General features: G+C 53.2%; 1 protein-coding gene across 1 annotated transcript in view; it reads left to right on the top strand.

The window, feature by feature from the left end:
• Positions 1–13,215, top strand: part of EPHB2 (EPH receptor B2) — a 136,576-nt gene extending 123,361 nt beyond the window's left edge. Inside the window, exons 12-18 of the mRNA XM_060141961.1 lie at positions 6,274–6,396; positions 6,986–7,233; positions 8,199–8,414; positions 9,186–9,335; positions 10,391–10,584; positions 12,062–12,217; positions 12,770–13,215. Coding sequence (XP_059997944.1) covers positions 6,274–6,396; positions 6,986–7,233; positions 8,199–8,414; positions 9,186–9,335; positions 10,391–10,584; positions 12,062–12,217; positions 12,770–12,878 — 1,196 coding nt within the window. The 3' untranslated portion in view covers positions 12,879–13,215. The remainder of the gene's footprint in view (positions 1–6,273; positions 6,397–6,985; positions 7,234–8,198; positions 8,415–9,185; positions 9,336–10,390; positions 10,585–12,061; positions 12,218–12,769) is intronic.
• Positions 13,216–22,091: the final 8,876 nt, after the last annotated feature.

Genomic DNA, 22,091 nt, shown 5'->3' with positions numbered 1-22,091 from the left:
AATAAACGAGTAAAGCGTATGGTATATCAGAAGATGAAAAGTGCCCTGGGAAAAAAAGCAAAGTAGAACAGGGTGATTGGGAGCTGCAGGGGTCAGCGCTTCATTTTTAAATAGGGGAGAAGGGGTGGGCCTCAGCGAGAGGGCTTCCTCTGAACAAAGGTGCAGAGGAGCTGGGGGAGCGAACTGTGTAGAACCTGAGGGAAGAGCATCCCAGGCAGAGGGAATAGCCAGTGCAAAGGCCCTGAGGCTGGAACGTGTCTGGCAGGTTCAGAAACAGCCAGGAAGCTAGTGTGACTGGAGCAGAGTGAGGGGGCAGGAGCAGGAGGTATGAGGGGCCATGACATGTAGATTCTTATCAACCGTTGAAGGACCTTGGTTTTCATTCTGAGTGAAATGAGAAGCCTCTGGAAGGGTCTGAGCAAAAGACTGATGTGCTCTGAGTTACAGTTTTCACAGGATTTCTCTGGCTGCCATGTGGAGAAAGGACTGAAGGGGCTGGGCTGTGCCAGGCAAGGACAGAACAGGGGCCGTGAGGTGGCTGCTGGGATAATCCAGGGAAGATATGATGGTGGCTGGACCAGGGTGGCAACGGGGGAGGTGGTGGGAAGGGGTTGGATTCTGACACACTTTGAAAGTAGAGCCACCAGATTTGCTGCAGGATTGGATACAGGGTATGCAAGAAAGAGCAACGCCAAGGAGTTCTAGATACTAAGCCTCTGGGTAAGACTTAACTTGAAGTAAAAGTTCCTGGGCTTAAAAATCATTTTAGACATACATGTAAAAATAATTAAACCAGTAACATTTCCAGAAGACAATTTAGATAACTATTTAACTGATATGTGGATGGAGAAGCACCTTCTAAGCACAAAAGCAATGGAAGGACCATAAGACAAAGGTGGACAAATTTAACTACACAGAAATAAAAATCCACCTGTATGTTAAAAATAAAATTCAAGGGCTTCCCTGGTGGCACAGTGGTTGGGAGTCCGCCTGCCGATGCAGGGGACACGGGTTCGTGCCCTGGTACGGGAAGATTCCACATGCCGCAGAGCGGCTGGGCCCGTGAGCCATGGCCACTGAGCCCGCGCATCCGGAGCCTGTGCTCCGCAACGGGAGAGGCCACAACAGTGAGAGGCCCGCGTACCGCAAAAAAAAATAATAATAATAAAATAAAATAAAATTCATAAATTCCATCACCCCATCCTACTCCCCAAGTAATAAAATCATGATCGTAGATGTAGCTTAAACGTATTGTGTTCTTTGTGCCAAGAACTCTTTTAATGCTTAACGTGTGTTTATTCATTTAATCCTGATAATTTCCCACTTTGAGTATGAGGAAACCAGGACACAGAGAGGTCCCACAGCTGTGCAAGGCAAAAACTAGGGTACAAACCCAGGGTGTCTGGCCCCAGAGCACACACACTTAGCCACGCTGTGCTACCTACACCCTTCTGAGCTAGAATAAGACAGGCTCACATGCTCCGTCACCTGGAACCATTTGGGAGCATCACTATTTAGAGGGTGAGTCAGTAACAAGGAAACAGGTGACAGCAGGGATTTGTTTTCAAAATAGACCCCAGAATAGAACGTGTTGTTCACAGATCAACACATTCTCAAGCTCAAGCTCCTACGCCCTGCATCTGAGCAGGATTTTGTTTTTTGTTTTTTTTCTCAAAGCCCTGCCAGCCCTGTGATCGCATATCCACCAGCAACCCTCTGTGGCTGGGCCAGAGGAGGAAGCTGAGGCCCGGGTATGTGTGTGATGGCTCCAAGTCACCCTCACGGGCTCATGTTTTCCATCGTTCAGCAGGTGCTGAATGAGTACCGAGGGCTATGGTGCCTGGATGTGGAGCCAGGGGGACTCACCTGGTTTCTCAGCCATACACTGCTACTGGCCAGCTAGGTGACCTTGGGGAAGCCATCAAACCTCTCTGAGCCTTGGCATCTTTATATGGGAAGCAGTAGGAATGATACTTTCACAGAGTTATGAGGATTAAAGGATTTAATGGATATTAAAGCGCTTTGTAATAATAATATTTAACAATAGCCAACTCTTCATGATAACAGTTAACAATTAGTCAGTGCTCTCTATTTGCCAAATACTGTACAAAGCCCTTTAAAAAGATTCTCATTTAATCTTTGCAACCCCCTTACAAGGTAGGGGATTTGTTTATTTATTATCTCCATTTTGTAGATGAAAGAAGTGAGGCACAGAGAGGTTAAGTAACTTGCCAAAGTTCACACAGCCAGGTCAATACAGTGGTTGATCTTGAATTCAAACCCATAAAGCAGCTTATTTGTGACCATTATTACTGGCAGATCCAGAATTCAAATCCAGGTCTCTGGATGCCTGGATCCTCCTTCCCTCATCCTGAATTTCCCATGTGGGTTCAGGATGGCAGTTGGTGACCCTGACAGTCATAAATCATCCAAGAGTCCAATATTTTCTGAAGGCTCTTGCCTGCAGGGGTCCTCATCCAACTTCAGTTCAGCAAATGCCCCTCCCGGGAGCCAGGCCTTGTGCAAGGCTCTGGCCACAAGGAGCTCACATTCTATCCCAAGACACAGGCTGGGGAAGCACCCAGAATAAACTGGTAACCTGGCAGCTGTAAGTGTAGATTTTGCAGCCTGGATTCAAACAACACTTCTGTCATTTATTAGCTGTGTCCATGTCCCCTTGGACAGGTCATTTAACATTTCTTATACCACAGTTTCTTCATCAAAAATGGGAAGGATGATATTATGTTGGACCAAATGAAATTGCCATTTCTGTAGGTCAGAAGCAGTCGAATATTGACAGTTCCATAGAGCTCAGCTTAATAATACTATTTACCTGGGAAGATTGTTAGGGAGGATTAATTGGGTCGATGCCTATAAAGTACCTAGAAAAGGGTCTCGTGTGTGGTAAATCCATGCTAAACTGTGAGCCAATAGTGTTATTAATTTTGGTGAGGCGAAACCAAAGGGTCACCAAAGCAGGGATGGCTGTGCTCAGAGCCGTACATTCAAAAGCATTTATTAAGCACCTACTTTATTACCACCTTCACATATACTCCAGAGGAAACATTCTAGAGCAAGAGCTCACAACTTGGGGTTCACAGACTCCTAGAGCTTCCAGGGCATGTGAACATTCCAGAATTATATGCTGACTGTGGGCATGTGCACATACACGTGAATACTTTGCCAACAAGCAGATTCATAGCTTTCATCAGGCACTCATGACCCCAAACAGGTGGAGAGAGAAAACCAGCATTACCAATGAGTAATGCTGTTATTCTTCTAGCACCCTCTGTGTGCCAGGCCCTGGGATTTAGCGAGAACGAGATAGACATGGCTTCTGTCCCTCTGGGGGAGGGAGGGTAAAGCAAGCACTCTCACAGGCAGGAGAGTGTTCCAGAAAGCGGTGGCAGGAGGCTGTGGGCCTGTGAATCTGGGAGCCCTGATACAAGGTAGAAAAGCCATACAGACATCCGGGGGAGTGGGTGTGGAGACAGGGCAGCAGGAGCCTGAGGAGAAGGCATTGGCCTCCACTGAAGGGATCCAGGCAGGCTTCACAAGGGAGGTGGCATTTGATCTGGACACAAAGGAGGAAAAGGGTGTTCCAGGTTGAGAGAACCACATGAGCAAAAGCATGGAGGCAAGCAATTATGAGGTGTGTCTGGGACCTCTGGGCAAATAATTCCTTGTGCTGGCATATAGAGGAACAAGGGAGCTGTAAGTGGAGCCCCTCACGGAGCACTTGGAATGCCAGGTGAAGGCATGCACCTCTGTCCTGTAAGGGATAGAGAGCCCTCCTGACTAGCACTCCTGACCAAGGCTTGGGATGGCATCTGATTGGTTGGCAGCGCCCAACTAGGCTTTGAGCTCCTGCCGTGCTTCTCCTTAGCTCCCTGAGCTGACCCATTCCTGTCCTTCCTCCCCAGCTGGCCCGGCAGGAAGGGCTTCTCCCAGTTCTATTGGGAGGGAGACTGAAAGTCAGTCGCCAAGAACCACAGGCCAGACACCGAGTCTGGGCAAAAAAGAGAGCATCTCTGGGGAGCTGATGCACCCTCTCTGAGGAGGGCTGACTTGGGGAAGGAGTCACAGCTGAGTACTCCAGGAGGAGGACGCATGAACCAGATCTGGGTGGATTTCCTCCAGAGGCAGTGAGCATGGTGATTAAGAGCCCCTGCCCTCAGCTCAATTCTGACAGACCTGGGTTCAAATCCTGGCTGTGTGGCCTTGGGCAGATTACTTGGCCTCTCTGAGCTGCAGTTTTCTCACATGTGAAATGAGAATAATGATCCCTTCCTCCAAGAGTTGATGGGTGCAGAAGATGAGATTATGCATGTAAAGAGCCTGGCACAGTGTCGGGCACAGACAAACAGCTAAGAAAGTGGAAGCTGGTATTCTTCTTCTTCTATCTCTATCATCTGGATTCTGTCGTCTGACACTCAGTGTCTGTTATGTGCAGAGTGTTATGCAGTATGCCAGGGAGAAAGGAATGAGAAAAAAACATGCACCCATCCCCCTCTTCCCAGGCTCCCACAGCCTAAGATGGTGGTTCTTAACTTCTTTAGGGTCTCAGACTCCTCTGAGTCTGCTAAAAGTTTTGGATCCTATGACCAGAGAAACACAAATATGCATATGTGTGTATATAAAATTATAAGAAAAATCCAGAAAAAAAATCTATACTCAGGGATAGATTTTTGGAGAACTTTTACTTTCAACAATATATATTTACATAAATTTTAAACTATTTATAAGGAGCATAAATTACTTTTCTAATTCAAAGAGACAATAATAATAAATGCATTCCATTTCAGCAGCTCCACCAAACCCATCCTGGGACTGCCAAGTGGTTCACAGACCCAAATTAAGAAAACCCTGACCTAAAGGGCTAGACAGACACCCACAGAAATAATCCAAAATGAGAATAATGTATTAGAGCAGCGGTTGGCAAGCTTTTCTGTAAAGGGTCAGACAGTAAATACTTTAGGCTCTGCAGGCCTTATGGTCTCTGTTGTAACTGCTCAACTCAGCCACTGTAGCGTGAAAGCAGCCACAGGCAAAGGAATGTGTGTGGCTGTGTTCCAATAAAACTTTATTTATGATACTTTATTACAAAATGGGCAGTGGGCCATTTTGCCAACCCCTGTGTTAGCGGTTCCAGCTCTTGGAATACTGGAATGTCTGAATTAGAGGCTGAGAGTGGTCAACTAACATGTCCAAGATCACGCAACTGAGCAGGGCTGTGGCCTCACTCACCAACCAGCCAAGCCTTGCTACGGCCCAGGACTTCACCTCCCAACTCCCAGAGCTGCTGCCTCCAAAGTCACAACTCCTGAAGCCGTGGGAGAATGTGGGCAGGGAGCTGGGGAGCCAGAGGGAGGCCCAGGCTGGGTGAGGGCCAGATGGTCTGGGAAGTGGAAGACTAGTTATCTGGGAGGGGGAATGAGGGGTAGATCATCTTTCCCTTCCTTCAAAGCATTTTGCTGACTCAGTGCTGGGGTCAGAATTGGGTCTTTAACATCCAAGTTACAGTCTTCCCTTCTGCATCAAAAAGTAAAAATCCACATCGGATCAGGAATCAACTTCATATGCCCCATGGCCAGCCTCACACTGATCACCAGGGAATTTGAGATCCAGAAAGGTTTAAGACTTGGCTAGCGGGGTACCTGGGAAGTGGGCCCAGGAGCCATGGGTACTCAGACCCTTGTGAGGCAGCCATTCCAGTGCCTGGGAGGGCTAAGGCAGCCGGGAAGTCTCCTGAGGGGAGAGGAGGCTTGAATGAGGCCTTGAAAGGCAGGGAGATCTCCTTAGCAGAAGCCCAAGAACATGGTCTGTTGCCTGCTCTTTCTATATTTTTGTTCCAATTCTCTCTCTTCCTTCTTGACTTCCTCTTCCTTTACTTTGCACCCCCTGATTGTCTATCACAAGAGTGATAAGCCTATCTATCCTTCCATGCCCACACTCATAACAGACATTGTTAATCAATCTTGACAGTCTTTTAGCTGCTCCAGGAAGCCATTATTAATCAATTAGAGTTGGAACAAAAACTAGAACCTATTTGCTATCCCTGCTGACCTCTCTGTTCCCCTCACCCTTCTACTCAGCTCAGTGCCCATCTGCTCACTGAGGCCCAGAGAGGTCAAGTGAAAGGCAGGGGCTTGCCCCATTCATACAGGGGCCACATGGGAGTGTACTTCCCTCCACCGAGGGACTGGCTCTCACTTTTCTATCTGTCCACATCTTGTGTCTGCGCACATGACTGAGCCTGGTCTTCTGTCCCAGTGACCCCAGGCATGAAGATCTACATCGACCCTTTCACCTACGAGGACCCCAATGAGGCAGTGCGGGAGTTTGCCAAGGAAATTGACATCTCCTGTGTCAAAATTGAGCAGGTGATCGGAGCAGGTAGGTGACTGGTACCCTCTCAGGTACCATGGCCTCAGCCACGGGTCAGGGGACCACCCCAGTGTGTACTCCAGGGATAGAGGGCAGGATGTGGGGCAGGAGCCTCAGAGGACCCTCCAAGGCCTGAAGGCTCAGAATACCCAAGGTGGAAGGGCCCTCAAAGTTCGCCCAGTAAAACTACTTCATCACCAGATGAGGAAACAGGACTGGGAAGGAACTTGCACATCACATCAGAGATTGAGCTAAGTCTGGAACCCAGGTCTCTGGACTTAGTCTAGTGCTTTGTCCTTCCCACCATTCATCCCAGGTCCCTCGCTCCATCTCCCCAGGTTCCCCTACATCCTTACCCCACACCCAGCCAAATATCACAGGACGGCCATGAAAGGTTTCCTCTTACTCCCAAAGGTGGCTGAGACTCTTCTGGGCCCTTGCATTCTATAAAGGGGTTGTGTGTCTGGGAGGATGAGCTGACCACTGAGGAGGAAAAGCTCCTGCAGGTCCCAGGAGCAGAGGTTACAGGGAACAGGGAGGGAGGGGGCACTTCCACCTGGTAAGTGACATCCTGCCTCTTTTGGTGTGTCTGTCCCAGGGGAGTTTGGTGAGGTATGCAGCGGCCACCTGAAGCTTCCAGGCAAGAGAGAGATCTTTGTAGCCATCAAGACGCTCAAGTCGGGCTATACTGAGAAGCAGCGCCGGGACTTCCTGAGCGAGGCCTCCATCATGGGCCAGTTCGACCACCCCAACGTCATCCACCTGGAGGGTGTTGTCACCAAGAGCACACCTGTGATGATCATCACCGAGTTTATGGAGAATGGCTCCCTGGACTCCTTCCTCCGGGTAAGGGAAGCCAAGAATGGTGGGGCAGGAAAAGGAGTGGTAGACATAGCTTTATACTGTCAGAGGCTGAAAGGGTCTTGGCAAGATCTAGGGCAAGAATGGCTTGCTTGCTGCCACTTTCCATTCCTTTACCCATGCCAGGCATTGCTAATAAATCTCAGACTCTGTCCCACTAAACCCAGAAGCAATCTCAGAGTCCATCTCAATCCAGGAATTCCTCAATCCGGGAAACCACAGCGAGTTGATCAGAGTTGGCATACAACCTGAAATCTGTTCCCTCCAAGCTCTTAGCCAGCCTTCTCACTATGCACAAGAGAAAACTGAGGCTCTAAGAGAAGTAGAGTTTGCCCAGTGTCACCCAGAGTGTCGAGATGAGAGCCAGGACTGGAGCAAGGTTTCTTGACCCTGAGTCCAGAGTTTTTACCAGATTTGGATTTTCCCAAAGCTGTACAGGGAGAGAGTTCAGAGCAGAAGGCCAACAGAGGAAAATTTCTAGGCCCCCCAAGAGATCACAGTCAACCAGCTAGACAAAGAGCACTGACTAGGAATCAGAAGTATGCCATCAGACTAGGTGCTATTTAATAAATATTTATTAAGCACCTAGTACGTGCTAGGCACCTTCCATGCACCTTCTTGTTGAACTCTTGACAGCCCTAGAAGGTGGGTGTTAGTTATCCCCATTTAACACGCAGATGAGGAAACTGAGACTCAGAGAGGTTAGGTCACATGTCCAAGGTTGCACAGCCAGCAAGGGGCAGAGCCAGAGTCAAACCAGCTCCAGAGTCCATGTTCTCTCCACCACCCTGAAACTGGCTTCTCTGAGGTCTCTGAGCATCTGAGTCCTTCCCACCGAGAGCCCAGGCCAGGGCAGCAGGGTCCTGCTCCGGTTTCCCATTCTGAGAATGCTCCAGAGATCTGACTCATGCCCTTCCATTTACTCTGTGTTTCCTCCACTTCTCCCGAAGCAAAATGATGGGCAGTTCACAGTCATCCAGCTGGTGGGCATGCTGCGGGGCATCGCGGCCGGCATGAAGTACCTGGCAGACATGAACTACGTCCACCGCGACCTGGCTGCCCGCAACATCCTCGTCAACAGCAACCTGGTCTGCAAGGTGTCTGACTTTGGGCTCTCACGCTTTCTGGAGGACGATACCTCAGACCCCACCTACACCAGCGCCCTGGTAAGATGGAGGCAGGGAACAGTGGAGTCACAGGGCCAGGGAGGAGGACGAATATCCGTCTCTCCCCGCAATACGTTTTCACCAACACTTGCTCATGCCGAGCGCTGTGCTGGGCCCTGGAGACGTAGAGACATAAACCATGTTTTCTGCCCTCTTGGAGCTCACAGACTGGTGGACACAGCTATGCAGAGCACCAGAGAGTGACGGGGCTGTGAGTTAGACACCAGCCTTGGGAGGCAGAGGAAGGCTTGCCAAGAAGGAGTGATAGTTGAGCTGAAGGCCAGGGGCCAGTAAAAGTTTGTCAGATGCCGTATTCTCATGGGGAGCTGTGACTGAAACACAGGCTGTCGGGGAGATTGGTGGGCACCCATGCCGGAGAAGTCGGCAGGGCCAGATCGCGGAGACTCTTGACTGCCCCAGCTCAGGACTCTCTCCTGAAAGCTGTTGGGGTTGTTGAAGGGTTTTAAACAGAAAGGAATAAGACACAATCCCTAGCCTCAGAGGTGGTTCAGATGGGACTTAGGGAAAGATTTGCAGAGGGACCTCAAGGACGAGAAGGAGGTTACCAGATGGCAGAGTGGGAAAAGGCACTCCATGCGGAGGGGAAGGCACGTGCAAACGCCTGGAGGCCCAGGGCAGCGAGGTGGGTCTGGGGAACAGTAAGATACTTCGTGTGGTTGTGCAGCACAGGGCACAGGCTGGGGAGCTTTGCGAGCAGAGGGCATGAGGGTAAGCCTCCCACCCGTTAACCCTCCTCATTCTGTTCCCCAGGGTGGGAAGATCCCCATCCGCTGGACGGCCCCAGAAGCCATCCAGTACCGGAAGTTCACCTCGGCCAGTGACGTCTGGAGCTATGGTATCGTCATGTGGGAGGTGATGTCCTATGGGGAGCGACCCTACTGGGACATGACCAACCAGGACGTAAGTCTCCAAGGGGATGGGCAGAGCCTCTCTGGCCAGCCAGACAGGAGGGGAAGATCCAGAACTTCTGGCCTTTTGCGTGTCTCTCAGGGGGGTGGGAACAAGGTCTCTGAGATCCCAGCCCGATGTTGGTTGATTCAAACGTCTGCACGGGACCCTGGACTCTCCAGGGGACTCAGGAGTAGGAAAGGCCTACCCGTCCACAAACCAGCAAATCTTCAGAATGCTGTCACCTGTGGCCAACCCTGAATGAGACCATATCTGCCCCTCAGGTGTTTACCACCCGTATGGGAGACAAGACAGTTGTTCTGGGAACCAGATGTAGCTATCAGGTGCTACGTGTGATCAGGTACTAAAGTGGAGGAGGCAGGTGTCCAGCCCTGTAGGTGTTGGAGCAAGGGCAGTGTGGGCAAGATGAGCCAGGAAGTCTTCACAGACAGGTGGGACTCACACAGTAGTGGGACTTGGAGACGCGAGCGCTTCCAGTGGAAGGAACAGCCTGTGCAAAGGCCCAGAAGTGGGATGATGAGGGGTCATGTCGGGGAGCATGGAGAGGAAAGTTGATCCGAAAGGTCGATGAGGTTCAATGATGGGGTGTTTGAAAATCGATCCGAGGAACTCTGATCTGCAGCAACGCCAGAACAGGGAATGCTTGAGCAGGGAAGGTACCCACAGTCAAGCTGGGGAAGATGAATTTGGCCCTGGGGGCAGGAGAGTTTGGAGAGGTGTTTGGGCTCTTTTCCCTGACAGAAGAGCCAGGTGGGGTTGTCCACAGGAGGGTCAGCCCGGTGGACCCTGAGGCAGAGGGTATCTCAGGGTGCTGGGTGGGTGAGTGAGGGGAGCAGAACACCCAGCTGCCAGGCCAGACCGAGGCCACAGATGGTGGGAACCCAGGTGAGGCACATACTGGGGCTGCCTCCAGGAAGTGGAGGTAGTTGCCATGGCAACCAAGCAAGTCTGTCGTGCCATGTACTGGGGGCAAGACGGGCCAGGCCAGAGGGCAGATGCTCTTACCTCACCCAGCCAGCCCCACCCGGCCCCTGTGTTGTCCCCAGGTAATCAATGCCATAGAGCAGGACTATCGGCTGCCACCGCCCATGGACTGCCCAAGCGCGCTGCACCAGCTCATGCTGGACTGCTGGCAGAAGGACCGCAACCACCGGCCCAAGTTCGGCCAGATCGTCAACACGCTGGACAAGATGATCCGCAACCCTAACAGCCTCAAAGCCATGGCGCCCCTCTCTTCCGGGTACCGCCCCACCTGTCCCGCCCCTTTTCCCAGTTCTGCCCTGGCCCCACCCCTCTGGTAAAGCTGAATTGGGATGGGGAAGGACAGCGCTAGTGTTTGTTGGAAAGATGACTACCCTGGGGTGCAGAGTGCAGGACACAGACTATCTTGAGAAGGAGAAGGAAGCCCAGTCTGGTAGAGGAAGCATCTTTTAAAGCGTGGTCGGAGAGGACAGCTTTTAAGAGAAATCGTCAGAATCTTGGTGAATAGATTTACTCCTCACTCAGTTTCCTCCTCCACACTTAAACCTGGACCCTCTGACTCGCATTTGCAACCTCCTCGACATGGCCAGGCTCACAGACACATGCATGTACACATACAAATATAGTCCCATACGTGTACGTGAACATACAGCTGGGCACAAACGCTCATGCTTGTGCTCACACACAGTCTCACACACATGGAGACACCCATTCTCACACAGGTAGGCTCTCACACCTACACACATCCACAGGTCCCTGAGCACACACGTTCAGAAGTACATACTCACCACACAAACACGTGCACGCACGCCCCACACTCGGGTTGCCATCCTTATATCAGAGAGACTGGCTCAGGAGGTGCGCTAGCTCCAGTGATCCCGGAGCTTTCCTTCTCCCACTGGTCCCCGGGTGCCCTCCATCAGGTCTGCAGCCACAACTGCCTTGCCCGGGCAGCTTCAACAGGCCAGCCCTGGCCCTGCACACTCTTACACTTCAGGACTCTTGATCACACAAGGTTTCTGAGGGGCATCCGGCTAGATATCCTCAGGGTCCAGGGCTGGCTGTGGCCAGAGACTCTCTGGGCCCAAGTCCTTCACCTGCCGAGTTCTTAGGGCCAAGAGATTTTCGTGTTTGCCTCTGCCCATCCCTCCTCACCATGACCCTGCATCAGCCATTCCTGATTCTTCGGATAAAAATCACTCTGAGCTTTTAGCCTGAGGGTCACTTCACACCTCGCCTGCCAGGAAGTCATTCCCACTAGCCCCACCAGCTCTGTCTGGACTTTGGAGAGGCAGTTCACAAGATCAGCTTCCTGTAGCACAACCATGGTAGAGAAGGACAGAATGGCATCAGGGGAGGAAACAGCAAATTATCAGCACAGTTAGTCCAGCTGAAATCCCTCCTCCTCAAAAGAAGAGGAGAAGCATCTCCCGCCTCACCACTGTGGTCCAGCCTCTCCACTGTGGTCCAGCCTCTCCGCAGTCCCTGTAGAGGCTTCCCTAGACTTTCCAGGTAACCCCAGCTTTGAGTCCTGCACACACTCACTCTCGCCTACTCACACATATATGTGTGCACATTTACGTGAGTTCAAACTCCTGCTCTCACACAGAAATGCTCACATACACACTCACCTGCGTTCACACACGTGGATGCACATAGCCTGCAAGCGTAGTGCTTACCTTCACCCCCAGGTCAGCATGTGCCCTGACCGTCCCCATTGCCCACCCCACCCCCAGAATCAACCTGCCGCTGCTGGACCGCACGATCCCCGACTACACCAGCTTTAACACAGTGGACGAGTGGCTGGAGGCCATCAAGATGGGGCAGTACAAGGAGAGCTTCGCCAATGCCGGCTTCACCTCCTTCGATGTCGTGTCGCAGATGATGATGGAGTAAGTGCCCAGCCGCTTCCACCCACTGCCGTTAGCCCCCCTCCCCACCCATCCTGCCACACGGGGGGGCTCTGGAAAGTGAGGAATAGACAGTGTCCCAGCAGGGATATGGGGGACCAACACGGGCAAGACGGCCAACACGGACTCACATTCATATCAACACCCAGGTCTCCTGCCACCTACTGTCTGCGACCTTGGGCAAATCACAGAACCCTTCTTAGCCCCAGTTTTCTCTTCTGTAAACTGGGGAGTGGTAGGAAGATGAAAGGAGATATAAAGTGAATGACTGGGTACTTAGTAAATGCAGGTTCCCTTCTCCTCCCCCGAAGCAGAGGAGACACGTGCACCTAGGCACCCTGATTCCTAATCACGGGCTCCTCCCATCTCAACATTCACTCACTCCAGCTCCAGACGCCAACCCATTCCCCCAGGTCCTTCACCCCCTCCCTTGCCCTCTCCAGCAGAAAACCCCTGGAAAAGCCCAGGCAGCTCTACCTGGAAAGAGTTCCTCCACCCCCGCATTTCCCTAACACATGTGCTTCTCTCCCCAAGGGACATTCTCCGGGTTGGGGTCACCTTGGCTGGTCACCAGAAAAAAATCCTGAACAGTATCCAGGTGATGCGGGCACAGATGAACCAGATCCAGTCTGTGGAGGTTTGACGTTCACCTGCCTCGGCTCACCTCTTCCTCCAGGCCCCGCCCCCTCCGCCCCACATGCTGGCCCCCGGTTCTTCGTCCACCGCAGGGTCAGCCACCTGCCAGGAGGCCACGGGCAATGGGAAGAACCAAGCAGCGCTCCAGCCATGAGACGTCACCAAGAACAACACGTGCAACTTCAGATGATGGCAAAAAGGGAATGGGGACAAAAGAACATAGATCCCGGGAGGGGGCGGGAAACACAAGGAATAGTTTTTAAAGAGGATTCTCATAAGGAAAGCGATCATTGTTCTTGGAGGAGAAAAAGGGCTTGGGAGATTCACGCAGGTTGTCCAATCGGAGATCAAAAGCAGTTTCTCTCCAACTCCCTCTGGGAAGGTGACCTGGCCGGAGCCAAGAAACACTTTCAGGAAGACAAATGTGAAGGGGAGAGACAGAGGCCACACTTCTCTCCCGTGCCCGGGGCTGCTCTTCCAGGTCTCACTCAACAGCCATGCGCCAGGCGGATGAGCAGGCGATGGGCAACCAACCCCGGAGCCGCTCTTGGAAAATCCAGTCCCGCTGCCTCTGGGCAAACAGAAGAATTTTTCTGTCTCTGGAGAATATTCTAGAAACTCCAATGAAAGAGACTTGTTTCTCCTGTCAGCTCCCGGGGCTGAAAAGGGACTTTTGTCCTCCTGGGTCAGGGAGAACGTGGGGACGCCAGAAAGGTCAGCCTTCCTGAGGTTGACCATCCCCCTCCCTCCAGTCTGCAGCTCACATCCACGTCATGCGCACGGCTCGGCGGCCATGGCCCAGCTGGGCACCCGCTCCTGCCGGTCCACACCTGGAGGACTGATGCTGCAATGACTGCCATCAGCTACGACTGCCACTGAGAAGGATTGCTCCTACATCTGGGTTTGTTTACAGCAATTTGTGGACTCGGGGGTATTTTGGTCAGGGGTGGATTTGGTTTGGGGGGTTGGGGTTTGTTGGTTGGTTTTTTTTTATGACAATGAAGTGACACTTTGACATTTCCTACCTTTTGAGGACTTGATCCTTCTCCAGGAAGAAGGTGCTTTCTGCTTCCTGACTTAGGCAATACACCAAGGGCGAGATTTTATATGCACATTTCTGGATTTTTTATATGGTTTTCATTGACACCCTTCCCTCCTCCCCCCTGCATAGAGTTCCCACCTGCTGCCAGGCCTCACCAAAGCCGACTGCCACGGGGCCATCTGGGCCATTCAGAGACTGAGTGAGATTTGGGTGGAGGGTGGGGGCCAAGGTGGAGGAGCATCCCACCCCAGGACTGTTTCTGAAAGCAACAGATTGAGGAGGAGGCTGCAGGGTCAGAAGCCTCTGCCCACATCTCCATCTCCTTCTGTCCCAGTCTATCCAGTACTTCCCAGGCAAACAGGCCCCTTCGAGGTTCCTGAGTGCCCTCGGGTGGCCAGAACCCAGTTTTGTCTCTGGGAGCCTAAACCAGGCCAGGACCCAGGTCATTCACTGTGATACCCCAGCCCTCCAGAGCATCACCATCAGACCACGTGCAGGCGTGCTCCTCTCCTCCCCTTGCAAGAAAGCATGTGATTTCTCTCCCACCTCCTTCCCTCCACCAGACCTTTGCCCAGGTCTGAAAGTCTTGGCCGTGGGAAAATAATCAGGCAAGTGGTCTGGCCACAGGCTCTCTCCTATGAGTAAATGCAGCTACCTGAGCAGAACAATCAGTTAGTGAACTGAATGGAAATAAACACTTTAGTTAGAAAATGACCCCTGTTCTCTGTCAGTTCCCACAGAGACCCTGGCACCTTTGGGACATGTCAAGTGACCCATGATGCTCTTCTAAGGGACTTTTCCTACCTCAGCGTTCCCGAAGGCCCAGGGCTGAGAAAACACATGGAGGACACCATGGTCCATGTGGCCTTTCTGGCTCTGGCTTGTCAAAAGCACAGGCAATGAAAGAAGTGAGTCGGAAGTGGCTCAGAACTTGGAGTCTGATGCCCTGTAGATCAGTGTGAACCACTGCAGGACGCTTTAGGAGCAGGGAGGTGACAGCAGTGCCCTCGCTCTTTTGGGCCAGAGAAAGGGGGCCCAGGTATTAAGTGAGCTGTGATGGTGGCAGTGTGAGGGTCCCGGAGAACCCATGGATCTGCAGTCAAAGCCGCAGGTATTATCACCTTATCCTGGTCAACTCTAATATCCTCTGAGCAGATGGATTTCTACTCACGTACAATCAAAATTCTTCGTGTGGAAGGAGGAGGCTGGGGAGGGGGAGCCGGGGACGCCACATCTCAGGACCTTTCCCTTTGTCCGTGGGAGGCTGACCAGTAAGAAAGATTCATGCCGCAGGTGGTCACCTAAAGGCCCCTCAGTGAGAGCAAGCGTCCAGTACGGACCAGCCTGTCATCTGTCACTCACCTGTTCTCAGAGCCCGAGATGCAAGGGGAAGGAAGGGATTAGAGGGGAGCATGGGCCCCCCCAGGGGGAACAGCAGAGCAAGCCACAAGGAAGGCATTGGCTGGTTTCCCACGAACTGGCCAGCCTTGGCCCAGCCAGCTGCCCTTTGTGCCCCAAAGATGCCCAGCACGGGTGGCAGCTGTCCCGACACACAAGGTCACCTTCTGGAGGGAGCTGCCCTGATGCTCTTCAGATTAACTCTGTCTCCTCAGCCCGTCCCCCCAACTGCTCTGGGGCCCCATAGGGGGCTGGCAGTCGGTGCTTCCTGTCAGATGGCTTCCTGTCCTAAGCCGCTAGGCTGGTGTCTGCTAGCCAGCACGTCTGCCCATCCACCCTTCAGGGCTTGAGTCCTCCGTGGTCCTGGGCCTCCACGTGCCTGCTTCTCAAGAGTTAGGGTGCTACCCAAACCCTCTGTCTCTACTTCAGGGTAACAGACAGACGTCGCTGTGACTGTCCCGGGTGCAGGCAGATGCTCATCTCTCCCCGCTGCTGGGGCAGCTCCCCCCACCACCTCTTGCCTGCTTCTCAGTGGGGATGGTGGGCCATGCTGCCAAGCGCCTTCCACTGATGGCTGCCTGCTCGCCCGGGCACACGGCTCTGAGCCACCCGCTGCCTGGTTACTAATCCTTTCCTGGCTCAACCTCCCCAAGTGCCAGCCCCCACCTGCCCAGCAGTGTGAGAGGAGTTTCCGGCCGCTCTGCACACAGTTGGTACTTGAGGAAAGAAAGCTGCCTTGCAAACATGGGCCAGGGCACCATGGAAATGGGGACCAGCTGCTCTGAGAGGGTGTGACAGGCAGATCTGCACAGCGCCAGGCTGGGTAATAGAGAGCCGTGCCGTCGCCCCCGCTCCTACTGCCCCAGAAGCGCCCCCAGATGGGTCAGATGGGTTACTGTTGATGATCAGCAGGCCTCTTCCTGGGGGATGATACTCTAAATATCTATCAACCGGTAAGATGTGGGCAAACCAATCAGAATAGATGATGGCCGTAGCGCTACACCAAAAGGCCCCAGAGTAGGGGCTGGGGTGGCGGGGGCAGTCGGGGATACTTGGGGCGGTGGCTGTTGGCTACCCAATGGTGCCTCCTGCTCAGATGGCGTCAGCTGGACTTTCCCCATCATTTCTGGTCGGTCCCTCTCAGGGAGCTCTCTGCCACCGCTTCGTGTGCACTCACTAGCTTTGCACCCCCGTCAGATCAGGGGCTCAGCTCCAGAAGACTAGGAGGCCCCGCCCCGTGCCAGCCCCTCCTCACCCCTGGCTGAAGCACAGGCAGCAGTCATGGCCCCAGACCACTGCCCACCCCGGTGCTGGGCCCTCAGCCACTCCTGGCTCTCCCCTGAGCCCCTGAAGTTCCAAATGGTCCCAAAGGTTGGACGACTTGTCCGAGGAAATCATGTAAATGCATTCGAAGGTCAGGATGAGGCATGATGCTAAGGAAAAAGCACACTGCCACCAGAGTGGCAGCTCTGACCACTAACTTAAGACACAGATCTGGGCAAGCCAGCTTCCCTGAGCCTCACTCTACGTTTGTAAAATGAGCAGACTGGACTGGGTGAGCCAAGCGTGCAAAACACTTTGTACACTGCAGCCCTGTGAGGAGGGACTGTTTCCTTCCACAGATGGGGCTGGGGGGCTGGGGGAGAATGGGCTCAGAGAAAGGAAGTAGCTTGCTCAGGATTCCATAGCCAGGAAGAGGCAGAGCAGGGCTGTGTCTACCTGCTTCCAATGCCCACTCCGCCACACTCAGACGACATGAAGCACCTGATGTCTGGATGCTGGTTGGTAAGATAAGGGAAAGAGCAAATGGGCTGGGATTGTCATGGAGGGCTTCACAGAGGAGGCTGTCTTGACAATAACAGACGTTGAGAGAAAGGTCACTCCAACTGGGAGGTGCAGTGTAACCAAAGAGGCAAAGGCCAGAACGGTTAGCAGTGAGGAGTCGTTTCTGGATGGACCGGAGCAGTGCTGGAAGGCGGGGGCTGGTTTAAGGGGAGGTGAGGCAGTTTGGACACGATGCTCAGTCCAGCCACAACAGGTTCTTGAGAACAAGAGTGGCAGAGTCAGCATCAGGTGCTAGAAGGAGCAGTCAGTTCGGCCATCAGATGGGAGCAGGATGCCTCACAGCTCCCCCTCTCCCCCGGGGGGGAAAAGCCCCCTGGAGAAGCCCTCATTTCTTCCCGGAGAATCCAGGCCCTGCTGCTTCCTTTTCCATCCTCACTCACTGACGCAGATAATCCAAAGAGTCATTTCAGCTGCTTGGAACAGCAGGGTTGGATTTTGTGCTACCTGCTTCTTCATTCAGCTGCATTCGACTGAGATGCCCACCCCGTTTCCTCCAGGCCAGGCACTGAGAGAGCTGCCACTCATGGCCAGAGCGGAGTAGACGCGGGTGGTGGTAAGGGCACAGGAAGGCAGGCAGAGCCCCACGGGGGCGGGGGGGCAGAGCGGAGTGATAAGCGAACAGGGCTGGGGGCTGGGTAAGTGGTATGCAAACTGCTCAGGAAGCCCATCTCTGCCCCGTCGCCCTGGCCCTGGAGAGATCACCCAGACATGCTGTTGGAAGGGGGCGGGATCCTGCCCTTTTCAATAGTGTGTTATGCTGGGGAGCCCAGAGGGAGGTTAGGGAGTCAGCACACATGCACTCTCCACCTTGCCCACCTTGACCCAGCCTCCCATGAAATGGCTCCTACCATAAAGCAGCATGGACTATGGCCTCGAAGCTGGCCAGATTCCCCTTCAGGGAAATCAAAGAAAGTGACTTGGCCTTTGTTCTGTAACACAGGAAGACTCAGGGACTCCCCATCAGAGGCTGGTCTCAGGAGGCTGATGCCACAGCAACTGCACTAATCGCTGAACACTTAGCCTACCCCAGTCCCACGTGCGGGACCCTATGGGTGTCACCATCCCCACTCTACGAGTGAGGAACCAGAGTCTCAGAGGTGATTCCCAAAGGACTCCAGCCAGGCCGCGTGCCTGCCCCACCCTGACCCCCTAAATCAGAATAGCCAAGGTTGGGCTTAGGGGCCCGTTTCTAACAAGCTCCTCCAGGAGATTCCTCCAGACACTGAAATTCTCTCTTCACTTCCCCCACGGTGAACTGTGCCCTGATGTCTGCAGGGAGAGGGTCTGGCGTAGACAGGGATTAGGAAAAAGCAGGACATCGTCAGATAAGATGCCCAAACTCAGACGTGGATTAGGACCCGTGAAGTGGGGGAAAGGGTGACCCTCAGGAATGTATTGAGCTAAGCTTTCAGGAAAATTAGACCCTCCGCCTCCCCAGACCCAGAGTCTGTCTGAGTTTAGCTTCACAGCTTGAAGGCTGCTTCAGGAAAGCTGATATAGCAAGAAGGAACAGGAACTTAATACTTCACAGGGGCCCAGCAGCCCTCCCAGGGCCACCCTCTGGAGACCCCACAGGCCTCAAGGCTATGATCCAGGCCTGTTCACTCAGCACCTGGTCAGGTGGGCCGGGCAAAGGCAGGGTGGGGCTTCCAGCTGGACCTGGAGCTTCATAGAACTCCCCGCTACCAGCCTCTGCTACCCAGACTAAGGCATGGCTTTCCCTGGAGGAAGAGGGAGTGAAGGTCCTGTGTCTACTCAGGGTCTAATGGCCCCTGCCGGAGGAGGGGAAAGGGAGATGGCAGAGGGAGGAGGTCAGCGCCAGGACCACATACACTCTGGGGCCCTGCTGACACTGCAAGAGTCCAAAACTCTAATATTCCATGGGTGAAGATTCCAGCAAAACCTCATAATTCTACGATTCCAACAGAAGGATTCCATGTTTTTAAGATTCCAGCACCATATGATTCTATGCTGCCAATCTTGAAATTTCAAGTCCCATCGTTCAACCCTGATCCCCAAACCTGGGGGTCCCAGCAGTGACAAAGCACAAAGAGAGAGCAAGAGAGAAAGAGATGGGGAGGGAGACAGCTAAAAACAAATACTAACAACTCCATCCTTTGAATCACCTCCTTCTGAGTGTGATGGTGGCTTTCCCTCCCCGGTAGAGGGCTAGAATTGCCCACACCTGGCCCTCCCAGTGGCCGGGGAGCTGACTACCCCAGGCTGCAGAGAAGCCCCACACAGCCCACAGTGCCCACTAGCTGGTGGGCTAGACAGCTCAGTTCAGGAGCCTAGTAGGGGCCCCAGTGGCTCAGTTTAGGGAGGAACTCATCTGGGGTGGACACCCCCCACCCCCTTAGAGAGGAAGCTGCAGGGCCAGGGATTTGCTGAGGAATCTTTCCCAAGCACACCACCTCCCTGTTCAGAACCCGAGTCTTAACACTGGGAAGCCATAGGGTCTTGCTGCAAACCCCAGAGTCAGGTGCCTTCCCTCTGACAGTCAGGATGCAACTTCCGTGGCCACACAGTCCCTGCCTCACCTCCCAGTTGAGACCACTGCCTATGGAATCTGGGAGACCAGCTGAAAGAGGTGCCTCTGGGTTGCTCAGAGCCTGGTAATCAGTCTGGCTGCTTTCCCCTCCGTGGACAGGGACTCTGGTGGGCAGGGGGCAAGAAATTGAGCCCCTGAGGCTGGCCCGGGGTAGGACCGGCAGGGACACTCACTCACAGCCAGCCTCTTTCGACTCCACAGAAGAGCAATTCCTGGTTGGGCATGCCCAGTCCCAAACCCTAATCATAGCTGCTATTTCTTGAGTGCCAACAGTGTGCGAGGTGCTGTGCGTAACTTTTTATACACGGTGTCTTGCTTAACCCTCACACGGCTCTGTGAAACAGGTACAATTATTATTCCCCTTCCACGAACTAGGAAACTCAGAGACGTGTGTGGTGGCCTTCCCAGGTCACACCGTCGGCCAGTGGTCTTTGGCCCAGTATCTGCCCTCGTAATCACTATGCTATGCTGCTACCTGTGGTCGCCACTCAGCCCCTCCCCACTGTCAGACCCTTTGCCAATCAAATCCAGATCCCCAAGGAGCACCCTGTTTGGGGACACTCGGACACCCCCTCTGACCTTGGCCTCCTGGACCCGCTGTCAGAGCCATGGGCAGTGGGTGTGGGCACCTGGACTGCCCAGCCCCCGAGCGGTTCACTCTAACCTCGGCCATGCAGGCCAGAGTTCACAACTGGGGCCTGTGGGGTCTGTTGTGGTTTCACAGAACTCTGTTTCTTCTGGTCACAAATATGCGTTTTCCTGACAATGCTGGGGAGTCAGGGAGGGACGCAGCTGGGGCTTTGTTGGTTGTGGGTCAGCCTTGGCTCCCGGGACCCCCACTGTTATGACCAAGGATATCTCACCAACTGGCTCCATGAGCAACCCTGAGCCTGTTACTCCAATGCCTTTGTAGGAGTATTTTTAGCAGAACCTTTTTCTCCCCCAAAATAAATGTGAATTGCAAAAATTATTACTTGGACTCACAGTATTTTTTCCCCCTGAGGTTCACCAGGGAACAAACAGGAGCTCCTAGAAGTCCTCAGCAGGTTTCTGAAGAGTGACTAGGAGTTTTCCAGGGCTAAGGATGAAGCCAGGGTTGGGGCTGGGGTGGGGATTTGGCCTGGGGTGTTGAACTCGAACAGTAATTCCTAAGTGTTCTAAGAACATTCATTCATGTTTAAGAGTTTGAGCTCTGCTGTCAGGGGTCCTAGGATTTGAATCCCAACTCCGCCATTAGTTAGCTATGTATCCTTGGAGAGGACACATCATTGCTCAAAGCCTCATTTTCATGTCTGTAAAATGGGGCAATAATGCCTAATTCCTGGAGTAGAGGGGAGGATGAAATGAGATGAAGCGCGTCAGTGCTCAGCACTCACAACCGTTAGCTCTTAGTATTTTGCCGGGAGGAAGCAGGGCCCACATCTGTCATACACTCTGCTGTGTTCTCCACAACGAGGACAAAGCCTGACTCATAGCAGGCTCTCAATAAATGTTTGTCAAATTCAAAAAAGGGGATTTGGGGGAGGGTTGCATGGTCAAACACGTTAGGCAAATTCTGGGCTTGGGCAAGTTCATCAGATTTCTTTACTTCGGGATATTGCAGAGCCTTAAATATGCCAAAAGCACAACGTGAATCTCTAAAAAAGTGTTATCGTTTGCAGGTTTCCCCTTGTGGAGGGTGCAGCTCTCAGTGTCCCTCGGGGTATAATTGGAGAAGTTCACCAGCGTCTGGGTACTGCCCGGGTGCTCAGAGGGAGAGCGGTGCTGAGGCTGAAGCTGGGCCCATAAACATGTGGGGGTAGATGTCAGAGGGGAGGGCAGTGGGAGGTCTACCTGATGGCTTGACATTCAACCAGGGAGAGCATAACAGACCCTACCTTGCAAGACCTTTGTTAAGCTTAGATAGTTAACGGGTGCCACAGTGCCCAGCAGAGAGCCTGGCACATAGCAGGGGCTCAGAAAGTAGTTACTCCCTTACTGCCCCCAGGAGCAGCCCTGCCATACCAGTCCCGATGGAAGGCCCCAGATGGACTGAAGGGTGAGCTAGGCCTTCTTTCTGTGGAGCCACTCTGCCCCCTGGGGGCTGAGGCTGGTAACAGGCCAGACCTGAGCCCCAGAGGAAGCTTGGCATCCTGGGCTGGTGGGTTGTGGTAACCACTTGACTCTCTGCCCCCTGCTCCCCACCCCAGCAAAGGTCCCGGCCAGTGGGTGGGGACCTAGAGGCACAGTGATGGGGCAGAAAGCAGAGACGTTGAACCAAAGGTTATCCCCTTACCAGCTGCCCTAGATGCCTCTTCCCAACTCCCAACTCCTGACTTAATATTAATACTGTGTCTTGGGTCCAGGATGTTGGTCCCAGAATTTCTCTACAGTAAGAACCCAGC

This window comes from Lagenorhynchus albirostris, chromosome 2, assembly GCF_949774975.1.
Source record: "Lagenorhynchus albirostris chromosome 2, mLagAlb1.1, whole genome shotgun sequence".
Taxonomy (NCBI): domain Eukaryota; kingdom Metazoa; phylum Chordata; class Mammalia; order Artiodactyla; family Delphinidae; genus Lagenorhynchus; species Lagenorhynchus albirostris.
The sequence above is the reverse complement of the archived record's forward strand: the minus strand, read 5'-3'. Positions and strand labels throughout refer to the sequence as shown.